The following is a 16,895-nucleotide window of genomic DNA, read 5'->3' as shown; positions in this document are numbered from 1 at the left end:
ATGGTCAATGGAAGATGACAAAACGGCATGCGAACCACAAGTCTAGCCCTCAGCATGCCTCTGAACGTTCGATGCAGACATGTCCGCACTCGTTACAGTGCTCCAAAGACAAGAAAGCCGTATGGACAAAGCTCTTCTGACGGGTACTACCATGTGGACAAGACGGCAGTCATTCCACGCTGTGGTCACACAGTGTAGTTCAGTACCCGCTCGTCGCCGCCGTGTTCGACCCTCTTCTGTCCACGGGTTCCATACACGTATCATTGTCGCAGGAGAGCATCCCATACGAGCCACAGTGACAAGCTCGTTTCCTGAATACCAGTGATTCCGTTCCGTTCGAATCGCTCAAATGTTGACATTGTGCTCTCTGATTTCGATAAGGCATACCGGCACATAACGTGCACGTTTCCCATTCCTTCAACGGCTCTTCACACTGAGTCACACTGAGTCGTCTGGTCTGGAGGCCGTTGGGTCTACGCGCACAATATCTCTCCACAATCTTAATCACTTATTGTGACTCCACTGTTCTACATACATTCCAATTTTGGAACGATCCAGACCATTCCTTTCGTGTGCTGCAGTTCTCAAAAGCAATAAGTGTGGATGTATATCCTGTAAAGTCGATGTTCATCAAATGATACTATACGGTTCCAGAGACCTTCTCATGTCTCAAATACCTATGAGCTACATATGGAGACTAAACGGGCAAATGAAAATTTGTACCGAGGCTGGGATTCGAACCCAGGTCTCCTACTCACTAGGCCAATGCTCCAGCCACTACGCCACCCTTGCATAGTGGCTTTGCACAGCTGCTGGGGCTAACCTAGCACGCCTCTCTCTTCAAATTTTCTGCGTAGACAGTTGTGGATGTGTACGTTTTACAGTATACTGCAGGTCACTCCTCCACCGGTTGTAACAGCCAGAGTTCACGTGAAAGGAAATTACGGATGTATTACTTCAGACAGAAATATATAACTTGCTTGTGTGGTCCCGATGCTGCTTCAACTCCTTCCTTCTTTTGCAGACCCAGAGATTCTTGAAGCACTGGCTCCATGGCAGGCTGGCCTGGAGGAACTGGAGACCCGCAAGGTGGGGGAGACCAAAGTCTTCCTCGACACGTCGAGCAATGCCTGCAAGCGAGGGGAGTGCAACATGGGCAACTTCATCACTGGTGCGATGCTAGACGAGGTATGGTTGCAACACACTCGGAAGGATTGGTGAGGGCACTTCGTGATGTTTCCTGTGCTTGGGGTCGATAAAAAGTAAAACTCTGAGCGCTGCTGGAGGATGCCACAAATACAGCTTGTGGATTTCATCAATAACACACGGTGAATTTAGATGGCTACAGTCCAATCCAGAGCTCTCTTCTGCTATGTGCCACGAAAATACTGATAAGTCAAAACAGGTCTCCATATCGCAGCACTGAAAAGGGAAGTTGCGTCGGGACCACACACACACACACACACACACACACACACACACACACACACAGACGGACAGCTTGATTTCATTTGGACTAAAGCACGTTATGAGAAGGAAGTTGTGTTGGTAAGTACAATGAGGTGACATAAGTCGTGGGATATCTTCTAATATCGTGTCGGAGTTCCTTTTGCTCGGCGCAATGCAGCAACTCGACGCGGCATGTACTTACGAGGGTCACTCCAAAGAAAATGCACACTATTTTTTTAATCCATCTTTATTCTACATGTTTGAAAGTTTTACAGTGTATAGATACAACCTTTAGGAACAATATATTCATTTCTCCACATAACTGCCTTACGCCATCTTGGACCCAGCGCCTGTATACCCGCATGGTTAAATTTTGGACCAACCTGTTGGAGACACTGTTTGGGAGCGTGCACAAGAGAGCCTTTCAGTTTCCCAAAGAGGTGATAGTCACATGGAGCCAGGTCAAGACTGTAAGGCCGGTGTTTCAGTGTTGTCCCTCCGAATTTTGTGATCGCTTCCATGATTTTCTGACTAACATGGGGCCGTACATTGTCGTGCAACAGCAAAACATCCTGCTTTGGCGATGTGGTCGAACGCGACTCAGTCGAGCTTGAAGTTTTTTCAATGTCGTCATATATGCATCAGAATTTATGGTGGTTCCACTTGGCGTGATGTCCACAAGCAAGAGTCCTTCGGAATCGAAAAACACCGTAGCCATAACTTTTCCAGCAGAAGGTGTGGTTTTCAGTTTCTTTTTTCTTGGGTGAATTTGCATGATGCCACTCAACTGATTGCCTCTTCGCCTCTGGTGAGAAATGATGGAGCCATGTTTCATCACCTGTCACAATTCTTCCAAGAAATTCATTTCCACCATTCTCGTACTGTTCCAAAAGTTTGATGCATACCGTTTTTCTTGTTTCTTTGTGAGCCACTGACAACATCCTGGGAACCCACCTGTCACAAACCTTTTTTAACGTCAACACTTTCGGTATTCTGCAAACACTTCCTTCCCCTATCCCAACGTAGCGTGACAATTCGTTCATTATGATGCGTCTGTCAGCAGTCACCAAATTGTTAACTCTCTGCACATTGCCTGGAGAGTCTGCGGTACGAGGCCTGCCGCTGCGAGGACAATCCTCAATATTGCCGTGGCCGCTTTCATCACGTAACCTGCTTGCCCACCGACTAACTGTACTGCGACCGACAGCAGCATCTCCATACACCTTTTTCAACCTGTTGTGGATGTTTCCCACTGTCTCGTTTTCACAGCACAGGAATTCTATGACAGAACGTTGCTTCTGACGAACGTCAAGTGTAGCCGCCATCTTGAAGACATGCTGTGACGGCGCCACTCACGGGAACAGGTTGAACTAAGTTTGAAAACAAATGGGAAGGATGTATCTGCACACTGTAAAACTTTCACACATGCATAATGAAAACTGTATTTTTACAAAAATAGTGTGCATTTCTTTTGGAGTGATCCTCGTAATAGGTCGTTGGAAATCACTCGTAGAAATATTTTGAGCTATGTTGCCTCTACAGCCGTTCATAATTTCGAAATTGTTGTCACTGCAGGATTTGGTGCAACAACAGACCTCTCAATTTTGTCTCTTAAATGTGCGATGGGATTCATGTCGGGAGATCTGGGTGGCCGTATAATTCGCTCGAATTATCCAGAATGTTCTTCAAGCCAATTGCGAACAATCGTAGCCAGGTGACATGGCGCATTGTCATCCATAAAAATTCCATCGGTGTTTGTAAATAGTCTGCAAGTAGCCAAACGTAACCATTTCCAGTCAATGATCGGGTCAGCTGGACCAGAGGACCCAGTACATTCCTGTAAACACAGCCCACACCATTATGGAGCCACCACCAGCCCACTCGGTGCCTTTTTGATAACTTGGTTCCCCGGCTTCGTGGGGTCTGCGCGCGCTCGAATCATACTATCGGCTCTTACCAATTGAAATTGGAATCCATCTGACCAGACCACGTATTCCCAGCAATTAGGGTGCAGTTAGCAAAGCCACTAGCGTCGGTCGTCTGCTGCCAAATTTCTCCGCACTATCATTGCGGATACGTTCGTTGAACGTCACATACTGGTTTCTGCGGATATTTCACGCAGTATTGTTTGTCTGTCAACACTGACAAGACTAAGCAGACTCGGACGTTAAGTGCCGGCTCTCGGCCACTGCGTTGTCAGTGGTGAGAGGTAATGCCTGAAACCAGGTATTCTCGGCACACTCTTGCCACAGTGGATCGTGGAATGTTGAATTCCTGATATGAAATATCCCATGCGCTTATCTCCAACTACCATTCCACGTTGCGTCTTTATTGCCGTCGTGTGACCCTAATCACGTCGGGCATCTTTCCACTTGAATCACCTGAGAACAAGTGACAAGCCGCCAGTGTGCTGCCCTTTTACACCTTACGTACGCGATACTAGCACTGTCTGTGTTTGTACATGTCGCTATCCCTTGACTTTGTCACCTCAGCGTATATCTGTCGGTAGGGGAAACTGAACTGAAAAACTTACATATAGGGAAGGTAACTGCATAGAAAACATGGATAAGAACAGAAAGTTGATCGACAAAAGAAGAAAGTACAAAGATATTCAGGAATACAGACATGTAAGTCGCTTAGGAACGAGATAAATAGGAAGACCAGGGAAGCTAAGACGAAGTAGCTGCATGAAAAATGTGAAGAAATCGAAAAAGATATGATTGTCAGAAGAACTGACTCAGAGTATACAAAAGTCAAAACAACCTTAGGTGAACTTAAAAGCAAGTGTGGTAACATTAAGAGGGCGACGGGAATTCTATCGTTAAATGCTGAGGAAGAGCGCTTAGGTGGAGAGTACATGGAAGCCGCTATGAAGGGAGGACTCACCTGATGAGATGATAGAAGATGAAACAAGAGTCGATAGGGAAGAGCTTTGGAAGACTTAAGATCAAATAATGCAGTAGGGACAGATAATATTCCACCGGAATTTCTAACATCATTGGAGGGAAATGGCAACAAAACGACTATTCTTGTTGCTGTGTAGAATGTATGAGACTGACGATGTACGACCAGACTTTCGGAAGTATATCATCCACACAATTCTGAAGACTGCAAGAGCCGACAAGTGCGGGGATTATCGCACAATCAGCTCAACATCTCATGCATACAGAAGTGTGGAAAAGAAAGCTGAGGATCTGTTAGATGACGATCAGTTTGGCTTTAGGAAAGGTAAAGGCACCAGAGAGACAGTTGAGATTTTGTGGTTGACAATGGAAACAACACTGAAGAAAAATCAGGACAATGTCACAAGGTTTATCGACCTGGAAGAAGCGTTCGACAGTTTTCAAAAAATGGCTCTGAGCACTATGGGACTTAACAGCTGAGGTCATCCCTAGAATTTAGAACTACTTAAACCTAACTAACCTAACGACATCACACACATCCATGCCCGAGTCAGGATTCGAACCTGCGACCGTAGCGGTCGCGCGGTTCCAGACTGAAGGGCCTAGAACCGCTCGGACACAATGGCCGGCCATTCGACAGTGTGAAATGGTGCAAGATGTTCGAAATCCTGTGACAAAACAGGGTAAGCTATACGGAAAGACAGGTAATACAATATGTACACAAACCAAAAGGGGGGCAATAAAAGTGGAAGACGAAGTGCTCGGATTAAAAAGGGATGTAATCTTTCGCTCCTCGTGTCCAAACTGCTCATCGAAGAAGAAATGACGCAAATATAAGAAAGAATCAAGCGTGGCATTAAAATTTCTTGTGAAAGGATATCGACGATAGATTCATTTATTAGATTTCTGTCCTCATCGGCCCTGAAGTAGAATTACAGGATGTTTTGAATGGAATGAACAGTCTAATTAGTACATAATATTGCTTGCAATAAGTCGACGAAAGACGAAAATAATGATAAAGAGCGGAAATGAGAACAGGGAGAAACTTAACATGAGTATTCGGGATCACAAAGTAGACGAAGTTAAGGCAGAAAAATAACCAATGATGGACGGAGAAATGAGAACATCAAAAGCAAAAATGGCTTTCCTCGCCAATAGACGTCCACTAGTACCAAACATAGGTCTCAGTTTGAAGAAGGAATATCTGAGAACGTTTGGAGCACTGAATTCTTTGGTAGAGACACATGGGCGGTGGGAAAACCGGAACAGAAGAGAATCGAAACCTTTGAAATGTGGTGCTACAGAAAAATGATGAATATTAGGTCGCCTGATAAGCTACGAAATGAGGAGTTTCTCCGCAGAATCGACGAGGAAATAAGTATATGGAAAACACTGACCAGAAGAAGGGACAGTTGGCTGACAGAAGTGATGATAGAAACATAACACGTGTCGTAGACGTGTTATATCGCTCTTGGATTATCGTTTGGGATATAGAATTGTAGCCTCAAAGTATAAACAAAAGCGAAAACCTTCTGTTCCAATTGGCCCGGTATGTGATATTTAGACATATTCGGACGAAGCTGGCCTTTCGCTTACTACTACCCCACCAATTACACACTCTACTCTCCTGTGCTAATCTTTTCACCTCAGAATAACACACCCATCGTCGTCAGTCACTTGTTGTTTATATACCAATCTGTCACTTTGAAGCCGGCTGGTGTGGCCGAGCGGTTCTAGGCTGGAACGGCGCGACCGCTACGGTCTCAGATTCGAATCCTGCCTCGGACATGGTTGTGTGTGATATCCTTAGGTTAGTTAGGTTTAAGTAGTTCTAAGTTCTAGGGGAGTGATGACCTCAGAAGTTAAGTCCCATAGTGCTCAGAGCCATTTGAACCATTTTGTCACTTTGAAACGTCCCCTTAGAAAAATTAGTGAATGACTGTGCTGGTAAACCCCTTACGTTATTTGATTTTCAAACAGCTGAGCAAAACTGAACGTACTCAGATATTTCTCTCTTTACTTACTCTGATTATCACTATACTGACACACAATATTTTTAGCGCAACGCAATCTGACTTTCAATAATCCTTACAAAAGAATGGCCGTGACTAACAATAACCTACACCTTTCATGAATCACTTACCTCACAAAAATCTTCGTTACTCGAACTACTGCAATACACCGAGCGCCAATACTGCCAGCTAAATAAAAGATTCTAACTACTGAAGTCACTAGCTACCGATAGGAATAGTTAGCAAATGAGAGACTTTGATAGAGAACAAACAATGTTTTTACCTTAATAGTGTTCAAAGTCATAATATATATATCAGTTCATGACACCCAGTCTTACAAATTTATTCTTTCTGATGGGCACACGTCCAGATCATCCGCTCTCAAAACTCCGCCATCTCTCCCCCCACAACCATCACTGCTGGCGGCTCACCTCCAACTGCGCAACGCTACGCGCTGTTAACAGTCAACTGCCCAACACTACAATAGCAAATTCCAACAATGCAAACCAGCCACAGACTGCACACAGCAGTCAATGGTTTCCATACAGAGCGCTACGTGACGTTGCCAACATAAAAACCTAAACAGCCTACTTTCAACTTCTGCTACTATTTTCGTCCTGTAACATCATCAACGTTACTCTGTCGTCGTGTACTACCATTCTCTTCCGTCTTCTACTTTGCGTTTACCACAAATTCCTTTCCTCGCCGATCCTGTGGTGGACTTTCTCATTTCTTATCAGTCTGTTTATTTTGAGCACCTTTCTGTAATACCACATCTGGAAACCTTCTGTTTCTTTCGTCTCCCGTTATCGGTTGTTTACACAAAATGTGGGCGAATTGTGAGTTCGAGTATTTGCATGTGTTAGTGTTATGCGCTGTTGCCATAACAACGCCACACTAGTTTACTTTTGTATTAACTGTCTCTTATTTCCAGGATTATTGCTGTTTCTTAGTGTTCTATACTTCAATTCGTAAAAATGAACCATTAAAGGATCATTTTGTCGTTCACTCGCCTGTCTGCCTGTTAAGAGCCCTTTTTCTAAAGAATAGGTAGAGGTAACAAAATGAAATTTATGTCAAATACGAAAATCTACGGTACCTTGGTGTTGCAAAGAATTTAAGGTTCTGTCAATACAGTCAAAATAGAAGGTTATTTATTGCACATATTTTGACATCCACACACTCACTCATCAAAACCTGTAGATGAACATCTGTATACATAATTAAGTTTGTACGGAACCCTCGGAATGCGAACCCTGCTACTACCTGTCCAGATTGTTTATGATTATAGCTCTAATTGGAAAACTGTGCACGTTCAACAAGATTGAGGAGGGAACTAAAGGAGGAATGGTGTCCCAAATTCCTTTCCTGTTTCGTCAGTATTGTAGGGATTGTAATTTCTTCAAATGGTACAGACATCTGTTAAAGCTTCATTCAGCGTGATCTCTCATATTAGTGGTTAATTTGTACAATACGCCAAGAGAGGTAAAGTGGATGCCGCTATGATCCAATGAGACACAGGCAACCTTGATGATTGGTTTTTGTTCCCTTCAGATGGCAGTGTTGCAGAGCAACTCCAGTTCCCAGCGATGGACGGAGGCTCCCATAGCCATCACCAATTCTGGAGGCATCCGGGCGTCTATTGAGGAGATCAACAACGGAAGTAAGTAAAGGCCTTTTCTTGTGCACTACTTTTTTATTTATTTGACTGTGAAGGACTCGTAAGTCCATCGCGTGTGATCGTTTCAGATTGTATTTGAACACTTGAGATTTACGGACCCCAATTAGCGTTTCTATTGCAAATGGAACATACAAAATTTTACACATCTGCTAACAAGAAGAAAAAAAACCCAAGGAAATTTTATCCAAATTCCTCTTTCTGTCAAGCGTTTACTGACTGCACTCACGTTCACCTGATGCGGTTGATATCTGTAAGTTATTTGACTTTTTGGTGTTCGGACTAGTTCACACAAAGTAAGTTACCGTTTGCCAACCCACTTTTCATCACTTAACGGAAAATTAGTATGAAAGCAGTGTTACATATAACAGCACAGTTGTAGGTGTGGCCGGAGGAGTACACAGTGTTGGGCAGGTGTTGTAGCACTTGACTCGTAGAACAGTATTTGATCATTAGGACCAAGAAGATATGGTTGACATCCTCCTCTTTTCCTCAGTAGTATAATGGGGATGCGACTAACAAGTAAGTCAAAGTGGAGCAGGTGTTTCCTGTAGCAACTTTGGTGTAAAGTAAGTCATTTTACAATGTTCTTGAAACTTTTGAAGCACTGGAGCACAAAAGATTTGGACTCTAGCATCGCTGAAGCGATGGCCTCACACCGTATTAGGAAACCAGATTTCGTCCGTATTGTTGTGAGCGGTCACCAACAAACCTTACGCCCTCGTCACAAAAATCACGACACCTAAATTTGTTTAACTTCAATGACTATCACAACGAAATCAACCTTAGGCCTATTGAAAATATTTCAATTTGGCATGACATTATTACCGCCACAGATCTTGTTTCCCAGGAAACCAGTTTATGTAATCCATTCCGAGCGGTCTAAGGCGCTGCAGTCATGGACTGTGCGGCTGACCCGAAGGAGGTTCGAGTCCTCCCTCGAGTATGGGTGTGTGTGTTTGTCCTTAGGATAATTTAGTTTAAGTAGTGTGTAAGCTTAGGGACTGATGACCCTAGCAGTTAAGTCCCATAAGATTTCACACACATTTGAACATTTTTGTAATCTGTTTTGGAGCTATATATTGCAGACAGTTTTAGATTCCCGATCGTCGGCCATTCAGAAAATGTGACCACTGGTCAGCATCTTGCATTGTTTGCCGGACAGCCCTTTACATTCACAGTCGAAGTTTCCAGTGCATCAAACACCTTTTCCTCTGAGGACTTGTGTCTTAGCTCAAGTCCAAAACTGATTATTGTTTCATTGTAAAAGTTTTTTGTCTAATTTCGATACCCTACTATTGATTAATTCCTCCTATTCTTGCCTACTGCGGTGCACTATCTCTCTTAAATATTTAAATTTCTCGTGTATTTGGTTCATGCTGTTGAGAATAGTACTGTCTATTTTACACGTCGCCCTCAAGCTTGCAATCAGTACTGCTCTGGTCTGAGGTTTGTTTATCCGACAGTGGGAGTTGAGCATTAACAGTGATGCAGAACAGCAGGTGGGGGACAGGGATTAGGGAAGAATCGACGTGTTATACCTATCCCGCTAACCGACAAGTTCGATGTGCTGCCTTCCATTCAAACTAAAACTGGGCTAGTGGGACTCACTTCATCGGTAAGAAAAGCTGCTGTGTCCTACGTCAACAGAAGGCAAACTGTAGCGCGTCCTCTTATATTATTATGTTTTGCTATTGTTATTGTTAGAAAAAATCTTTATCCAGTCGCTCGTCGGAATTCTGAAATAAATATTATAGTGGATGTCAAGTAATAAATATTTCGCGTGAAGCGCTGTTGCGACACAGGCAAAGATCAATTGTAGAAACTAAGCCACTGAATATTACAAATAATGTTATTAGGGTTATTAAAGAATACGGCCGACTGACTACATCAAATAAGAGGGCACGTACCTTTGCGAATGAGTGGCAAAAAAAAAAAGAAAGGGGCGTTAATACGGTGTAGGAAATGAGTGTTAAATATAGTCACGCTTGTACACACTAAAATGTATGCGAACATGCGAACGGGATAGAGGCACGTACATTTTGAGTGCAATCATCCCCCGTGGCCTGGACAACAAAGAATAACAGTTAAATGCATTTATTCATCTTAGAACATACTCGCGTGGACTTCAAAATTAAATGAAAAGAAAGACTGCAGGTTCTGAACGTCGCGGCAAATATATTGAAATTGACGGTAGCGGCCACGAAAGGAAAATGATGAACTCGTTCACGTACCTCTATTGTAGAGCAGCGTCGCCGTGAAGATCGTCGCCTCCATCTAAATTCTCTGCATAAAATAAAAAGAATAGTAATAATTTTCCTGAATTTCAGGAGCTCGGACCCATGGTATGACATAAGACGAAATCGCTCTGCTTCAAAATCACTTTCATTATTTAACCCAATTTTATCAGTAAGAAAAGGCACAACACGTCTTTACACTAGGGCAGGATAACAGCGAAAGGTAACCTATCCTAAAACTAATAAACGAAGAGCGTAAAGCTTCTTTTGTTCAGCAAATGCATTACCATTAATCTCTGGTACTCGTAGTTGAACTATTGTCTACATATTCATAAAAAAATTATATAATTTCTTTACAAAACATAAAATGGAAGGGGTCTATTAGTCGCTAGCAGGTTAAGCTTACGGCGGATATTGGTACACCTAGGGCAACGACTGTGAGGAACAGGAAAGAATACCAGATGTACTCGGTGTGTATGCCTGCCACCGTTCAACATGGTGAAGAAGCTATTCCGGCAGCCGTTGAGGGAAAGGGGTGCAACCAACTGGAGATTTCGGCGCATGTTGGAACAAACAGTCGTCTGGGTTCAGAGGTCATACTTGGATAATTCCAGTGGCGGGGTTTCAACGAAGTTAAGTTTCCAGCATTGACTCCAGAACTCATCGTGGCCTCCTGGCTCTGCGTTGAGTGGAAGGACTGAACTAGAGACATCGAGAGTTCTGTGACAAGTGAGGCTGTGACTTCCTGGACTTGCACCATCGAGATAAGAACTGTAGGGTATGCCTTAATGGATGAGGTGTGCACTATAAACTAGAGGTTGCCATCCAGGTAGCTGAATATGTGCGGGGAGCACACAAGGGTTTCGTAGATTAGGTGGCTCTCCGTATCAGATAACGGTAGCTGGAGGATATCTGGAAGTATTAGTCTAAGATCCAAAACACAGAGTATTGAAATCCTAGCAGTAAACTGCCGAAACATTTGTAACGAAGTTCAAGAGTTTGAAGCGTTCCTTAAAAGCAGTGAAACTCATATAGCACCACGAACAGGAATCTGGTTAAAACCTGAAGTTGATAGCAGCGAGATTTTTGGAGGAAGTTTCAGGGTACAGGGAAAGGATAGACTGATCTCAAGAAACTCAAATCCACCGAGACAGAAATTGAAGCTGCATTTGACATGTTTTGGACAAGACTGAGTACCAGAGGTGAGAATAAAATTGTAACTGAAGGCTTCTACCGAACACCAGACTCACCTCCCGATATAACCGAAAACTTCACTTGCACATAAGCTCCCCAGCCATACAGTACTTAACGGTGAAGACTTAAATCATCCAACAATCAATTGGTAAAATTACAGCTTTGTCAGTAGTGGGCGTGACAAGACATCTTGTGATACACTAGTAAATGCTTCTTTGAAAACTACTTCAAACAGATTGTTCGGAAATGTGTTCGACCTAATGGCGAGAGATACACTTGACCTCTTTAAGCTTGTCCACATTGAAGTAAGGTATAAGTTACTATGAGGCAGTTGTAGAAAAAAATGATCATCCAAGTGCAAAGGGCGACAGAAACAAGTAGAAAGATTTATAAGTTCAGTAAACATAAACAAAGCAGTAGTGGTATATCTCGATGAGGAACTTGAAAGTTCTAGTTCAGAACAGGAGCATGTAGAGGAAGTACGGCTCAAGTCTAAAAGAACAGTTCACCACACACTGGATAGTTATGTATCCATTAGAACAGTTCATGATGGGAGGGACTCTTCTAAAAAAAAATAGGAACTACTGCATAATAAGCGTAAAACAAAGCACAGGGCTATAGATGGAGAAATGCTGAAAGAAACGCATTTGGCCGTCAAGAGAGCAATGCATGAAGTAATTCGGCTTAAAAAACTAACTTATTTCTCTTAAGTGTCATTTTAAATCACGTACACAAAATGATAATTAATCATGGCAGATCAAAACTGGCACCTTTGCCTTTCGCGGACTTTTAGTCTACCGAGTGAGCTATCCAAGCACGCCTCATAAAGCGACCTCACAGCGTTGTTTCCATCAGTACGTCTTGTAGCTTCCAAACCTCTTTCTTCCGGGACTACTGGTCCCTCAACGTGTGCAGGAGAATTTTCTGTGAAGATCTGAAGGTTGGGGAATGGGGTTACAGGCGGAAGTGAAGCTGCGAAGGCACATCGTGATAGGATACTTAAATCTGCAGAGTACATGCACGCGAAATGCCAATGTCCAATGTTCGAATCAAAGTCGGGAGTTCAAAACCAGCGCGCACTCCCCTGCAGACGGAAAATTCATTCTAGATCGTACTAGCATTTACTCACGCCTACACCAGTGAACGCATAAATCACGTAATTATACACTGACGGAAAAAAAATCGCAACACCGAGAATGAGTTGTGCGACATAAAGCTGGTAGGCGTGTTTCTATATGTGGAAGATGAGGTCTATCCATATTTCGCGACAGTCGCGTCACAGTGGCGCTAGTAGGGCCACTATGAGGTTGCAAATCACCCTGGCTTTAAATACACGCTGTAACGGTCGTCAGCGTTAGTTACCTTTGACACTGGACGCGGTGAGTTGATGTTAGTCAAGAATACCTTTAACGCGACGAAGACACCGTTATCAACACCTCACTGAATCTGAGCGAGGTCGTGTAGTGTAAGTTGTCCCATTTGCGATATTGCAGAAAGACTTGTCCTGCATGTAACCACTATAAATGATTGCTGGCAGAGGTGCTCAAGAGAATATACGGTCGCAAGATGACCGGGCTCCGGACGGCCACGTGGCACTACCTAGAGGGAAGACTATCGTGTTCGGCGGCAACCTGAGCAGCAAGTTACTTCAAGGACATCTCCGAGCCACCGACACGAAACCACCGCCATTTTCGAGTTCAGTGGTGGTCAACTGAGAGCTCAATGCAGGCCAGGGTCGAGATCTGTTGTGTTTTCTGATGCAACATTATTCTTTTTCGGTGCCAGTCAAGGCCAGGTTTCTGTTAGAGCTGTATCGAATCTGCTGCGGCCAAGACACACTAGACCTACAACCAGTGTTGGGACGGCGAGGCGCGGCGAATCGAGCGAACCGAGAATTTCTCGAGCCTCTAGTGCTCAAGCAATTCTCGACAAGCTCACGAGAAGTGGCTCGGCGGCGTGTGTCGCTGCGCGCCACTTGGCTGCGACAACATACGCCGCGCCGCTGTTGTTTTATGAATTGAATGCCGCCGCTAGACAAACACGCTAGCTGCTCGCTGTGCTCGTAACTAGTATGTATCAGGTTTCATTCGAGTAAAGTTGTTATTCAAATCAATATGGACACTCGAAAACGGACGTCATGGTGCCGGCAATACTTTACGGACGATGGAGATAACGTTACTTGCAACATTTGTCGTAAAAATCTCCGTAATGTATCAAAAAATACAACGGGCATGATTAGACATCTTAAACTGCACAATTTATCGGGCAATAAAACAGCGACTTCCATGGATACAGAGGCTCATTCTTCAAATAGTGCGAGACAGACAAAATATCCAGGTACCTATGGTACAAAAGGTGAATTCCGTGCAAAAGTTCGGGCACTGTCCGAAGCGGTCCGCCACGCTTAAAAAACTGATTTTTTAATCGTACTTCGGTAACATACAACATACCCCAAAATCAAACCTATACTATCCTGGCTTTTGCACTATACGATATGCAATTTTATTGGACTACTTGTCGAGCATAACGTATCCCCTCGCAGGAGCACTTACCTAAATCTTACGTTTCTCTTCATAGAGGGAAGTAAACGGCAAGAACAGCTAGCTGAAGCACTAGTGGCCATGATAACATACTATATTCAACCGCTTTCAATCGTCGAGGACACGGGTTTTCGACGTTTTGTTTCACAGTTGGACCCACAATACTCAATACCAAAACGAAAAAAGTTGCGCCTCATGATTGAGGACGATTACCATAAACAGAAAGAGGCTGTAAACTTGACCGTGGAAGACTCTACTTGTGTTTCTTTAACGACCGATATTTGGACCTCACTCAATACTGAGGCATATATTGCTGTAACTGGTCATTTCATTAACACTAATTGGTGCCTGAAACCTTTAGCTCTCGAGACATTCCGTTTCCCAGAAAAGCATACAGCGCTAAATATTAGTGAGGCGTTAGATAACATTATTTCAAAATGGAACATTGAAAACAAAGTTGTAAGCATCACAACTGACAACGGCAGTAACAACTTATTCACAGTGGCAACATAGATATGCAACATGTGCCTTGTTTAGCACACACCATCAATTTAGATCCAGGATATAAAGATAAAAAACCTGTTCATAAATTGATTCAGGAAACCGAAACCATATGGAAAAGTATGTTTTATATGCTACAACGTCTAGTGGAGCAAAAGGAATGCACTGCAGCCTGTTTATCAACTTCGTATTCAGGTGTAGAGAACCTCACAGCTGACGAGTGGCGAATTTTGAGCGAATGTTTGTGTGTACTGGAGCCATTTGAAGTGGTAACAAGTGAAATCTCAACTGAAAACTATACCTCTCTTTCGAAAGCTAGGCAGCTAATACTAACCATATGCAATGGGAAGTGGGCTCCACGACAGCGCAAGAGCTACAGCAACATATGCACAACTCATTAATAGCCCGGCTAGGATTAATATAAACAAAGTACATACCGTTGCCTCAGTTCTCGACCCAAGATTCAAAACGTTACGATTTACGAATCCCATTCATTCAAAACATGCCGTTGCAAGCCCAATTGCAGAGTGCATAAACGTGGTAGAGACCGTGCGATCTACTCATTCGGCTGCTAACGACACTAGCCACAAGTACCATTTCGTACAAATGCCAGTAGTTCCTTATGGGCTTCTTTCGATGAAGACGTTTCCAATAAATGTCTAATGAAAAACAGTTTTGATAGCATAGACCTGGAGGTACAACGATATTTGGAAGAACCGTACCTACAACGCACGGATAATCTTTTACACTACTGGAAAAAAAATGGAAACAGTTACCCGGGTCTAGCTGTCGTGGAAAAAAAATATCTTGCAATATTTTCGAAAACAGGACTACTTATAAACAAACAAAGAAGCAGACTAAAAGGCCAATTGGTTATTAAAATCATATTTCTAAACTGAAATCGACGGCAGTGTAGCAATGGGATGTGAAAATGCCTTCTGCTTAACAACTTTTGTTTCCGTTCTTTCTTCAGTAAGTAAACGCATTACGCAGTTTCTGTATATAAAAGGCTATAGCACTTCTCTTTAACGTTTAAGCATGCATGTACAAGGAAATTTATTTTGTAAGAATAAAGCTTCTGTTTTATGCGAATTCTGTGCTTTGTTTTAAATAACAATTCTATGATTTTTGTCTTATGAGACATATACTAATACTTCAGTACACATTAATAACGGTAGTACAGTTGATATCAATCATAGACTTTCAAAGTTTTCTGAGCACGTACGTACGACGAGTACGACCGCTGCGGCTCAGTGCTTCGGGTACTGAAGGTTTGCGCAATTTCCCAGAGAGCGCAGCACTGTCAACTTCTCGGGCGTACCCGAGAAATTCTCGAGAAATTGCCTTCGCGTCGCGCGTTTCTCGAGCGCGATCATAGCCCATCCCTACCTACAACTGGAGTGCGATTTCTTATGACAGCAGGAGCACTCTCTTGGTTATCCCAAGCACCCTGACTACAAAACTGTACGCCAGTCTGGTGATTCGACCTCTTCTGCAGCCATTCATGAACAGCATTCGAGAGGATGTTTTCTAACTGGATAAAACTCGTCCACATACTGCTGATGTAATCCAATATGCTCTACAAAGTGACGACACGCTTCTTTAGCCTGCTTGATCACCATATCAGTCTCCAATCGAGCACACGTGGGACATCATCGCACGACACCACCAGCGTCATCCACAAACAGCATTAAACTTCCCTGTATCGACCGACGTAGTGCAACAGGCATGAAGCTCCAGGCCACAGAGTGACGTCTGGCACCTGTACAACACAATGCATGCTCATTTGCATGCCCTCAATCAACATTCTGACGGTTATTAACGTATCAGCATTTCACATTTGCAATGCCGTATCGATCTTGCGCTACTAATCACTTACATATGTTAATAGACAAATGAATTCTCAAAATTTCATTGCTGTACATGAATTATTTTTTGATATTATGATTTTTTCCGTAAGTGTATTTTACTCATACATAGGGCTATATTTCGCATACACTATATGATCAAACGTATCCGGGCACCTGGCTCAAAATGACTTACAGGTTCGTGGCGCCCTCCATCGGTAATGCTGGAATTCAGTATGGTGTTGGCTTTGATGACATTACCCTGTGATCTTCCACTCTCGCAAGCATTCGTTCAGTCAGGTGGTGGAAGGTTTCTTGGGGGGGGGGGGGGCGGGAATGGCAGTCCATTTTTCACGGAGTGCTTCACTGAGCGAGGTATCGATGGCGGTCGGGGTGGCGTGGCCCGAAGTCGGCTTTCCAAAACATCACAAAGGTGTTCTATAGAATTTAGGTCAGGACTCTGTGCAGGCCAGTCCATTACTGAATTGCTTTTCAACAATGCGAAGCAAGAAGGTGCTTAAAATATCAATTTAG

General features: G+C 43.4%; 1 protein-coding gene across 1 annotated transcript in view; it reads left to right on the top strand.

The window, feature by feature from the left end:
- Positions 1-16,895, top strand: part of LOC126335182 (apyrase-like) — a 155,977-nt gene that overhangs the window by 119,342 nt on the left and 19,740 nt on the right. The window contains exons 5-6 of the mRNA XM_049998176.1: positions 1,025-1,188; positions 7,919-8,027. Coding sequence (XP_049854133.1) covers positions 1,025-1,188; positions 7,919-8,027 — 273 coding nt within the window. The remainder of the gene's footprint in view (positions 1-1,024; positions 1,189-7,918; positions 8,028-16,895) is intronic.

Source organism: Schistocerca gregaria, chromosome 2, assembly GCF_023897955.1.
Source record: "Schistocerca gregaria isolate iqSchGreg1 chromosome 2, iqSchGreg1.2, whole genome shotgun sequence".
Lineage (NCBI taxonomy): Eukaryota > Metazoa > Arthropoda > Insecta > Orthoptera > Acrididae > Schistocerca > Schistocerca gregaria.
This window is presented reverse-complemented; position numbering and strand designations above follow the sequence as displayed.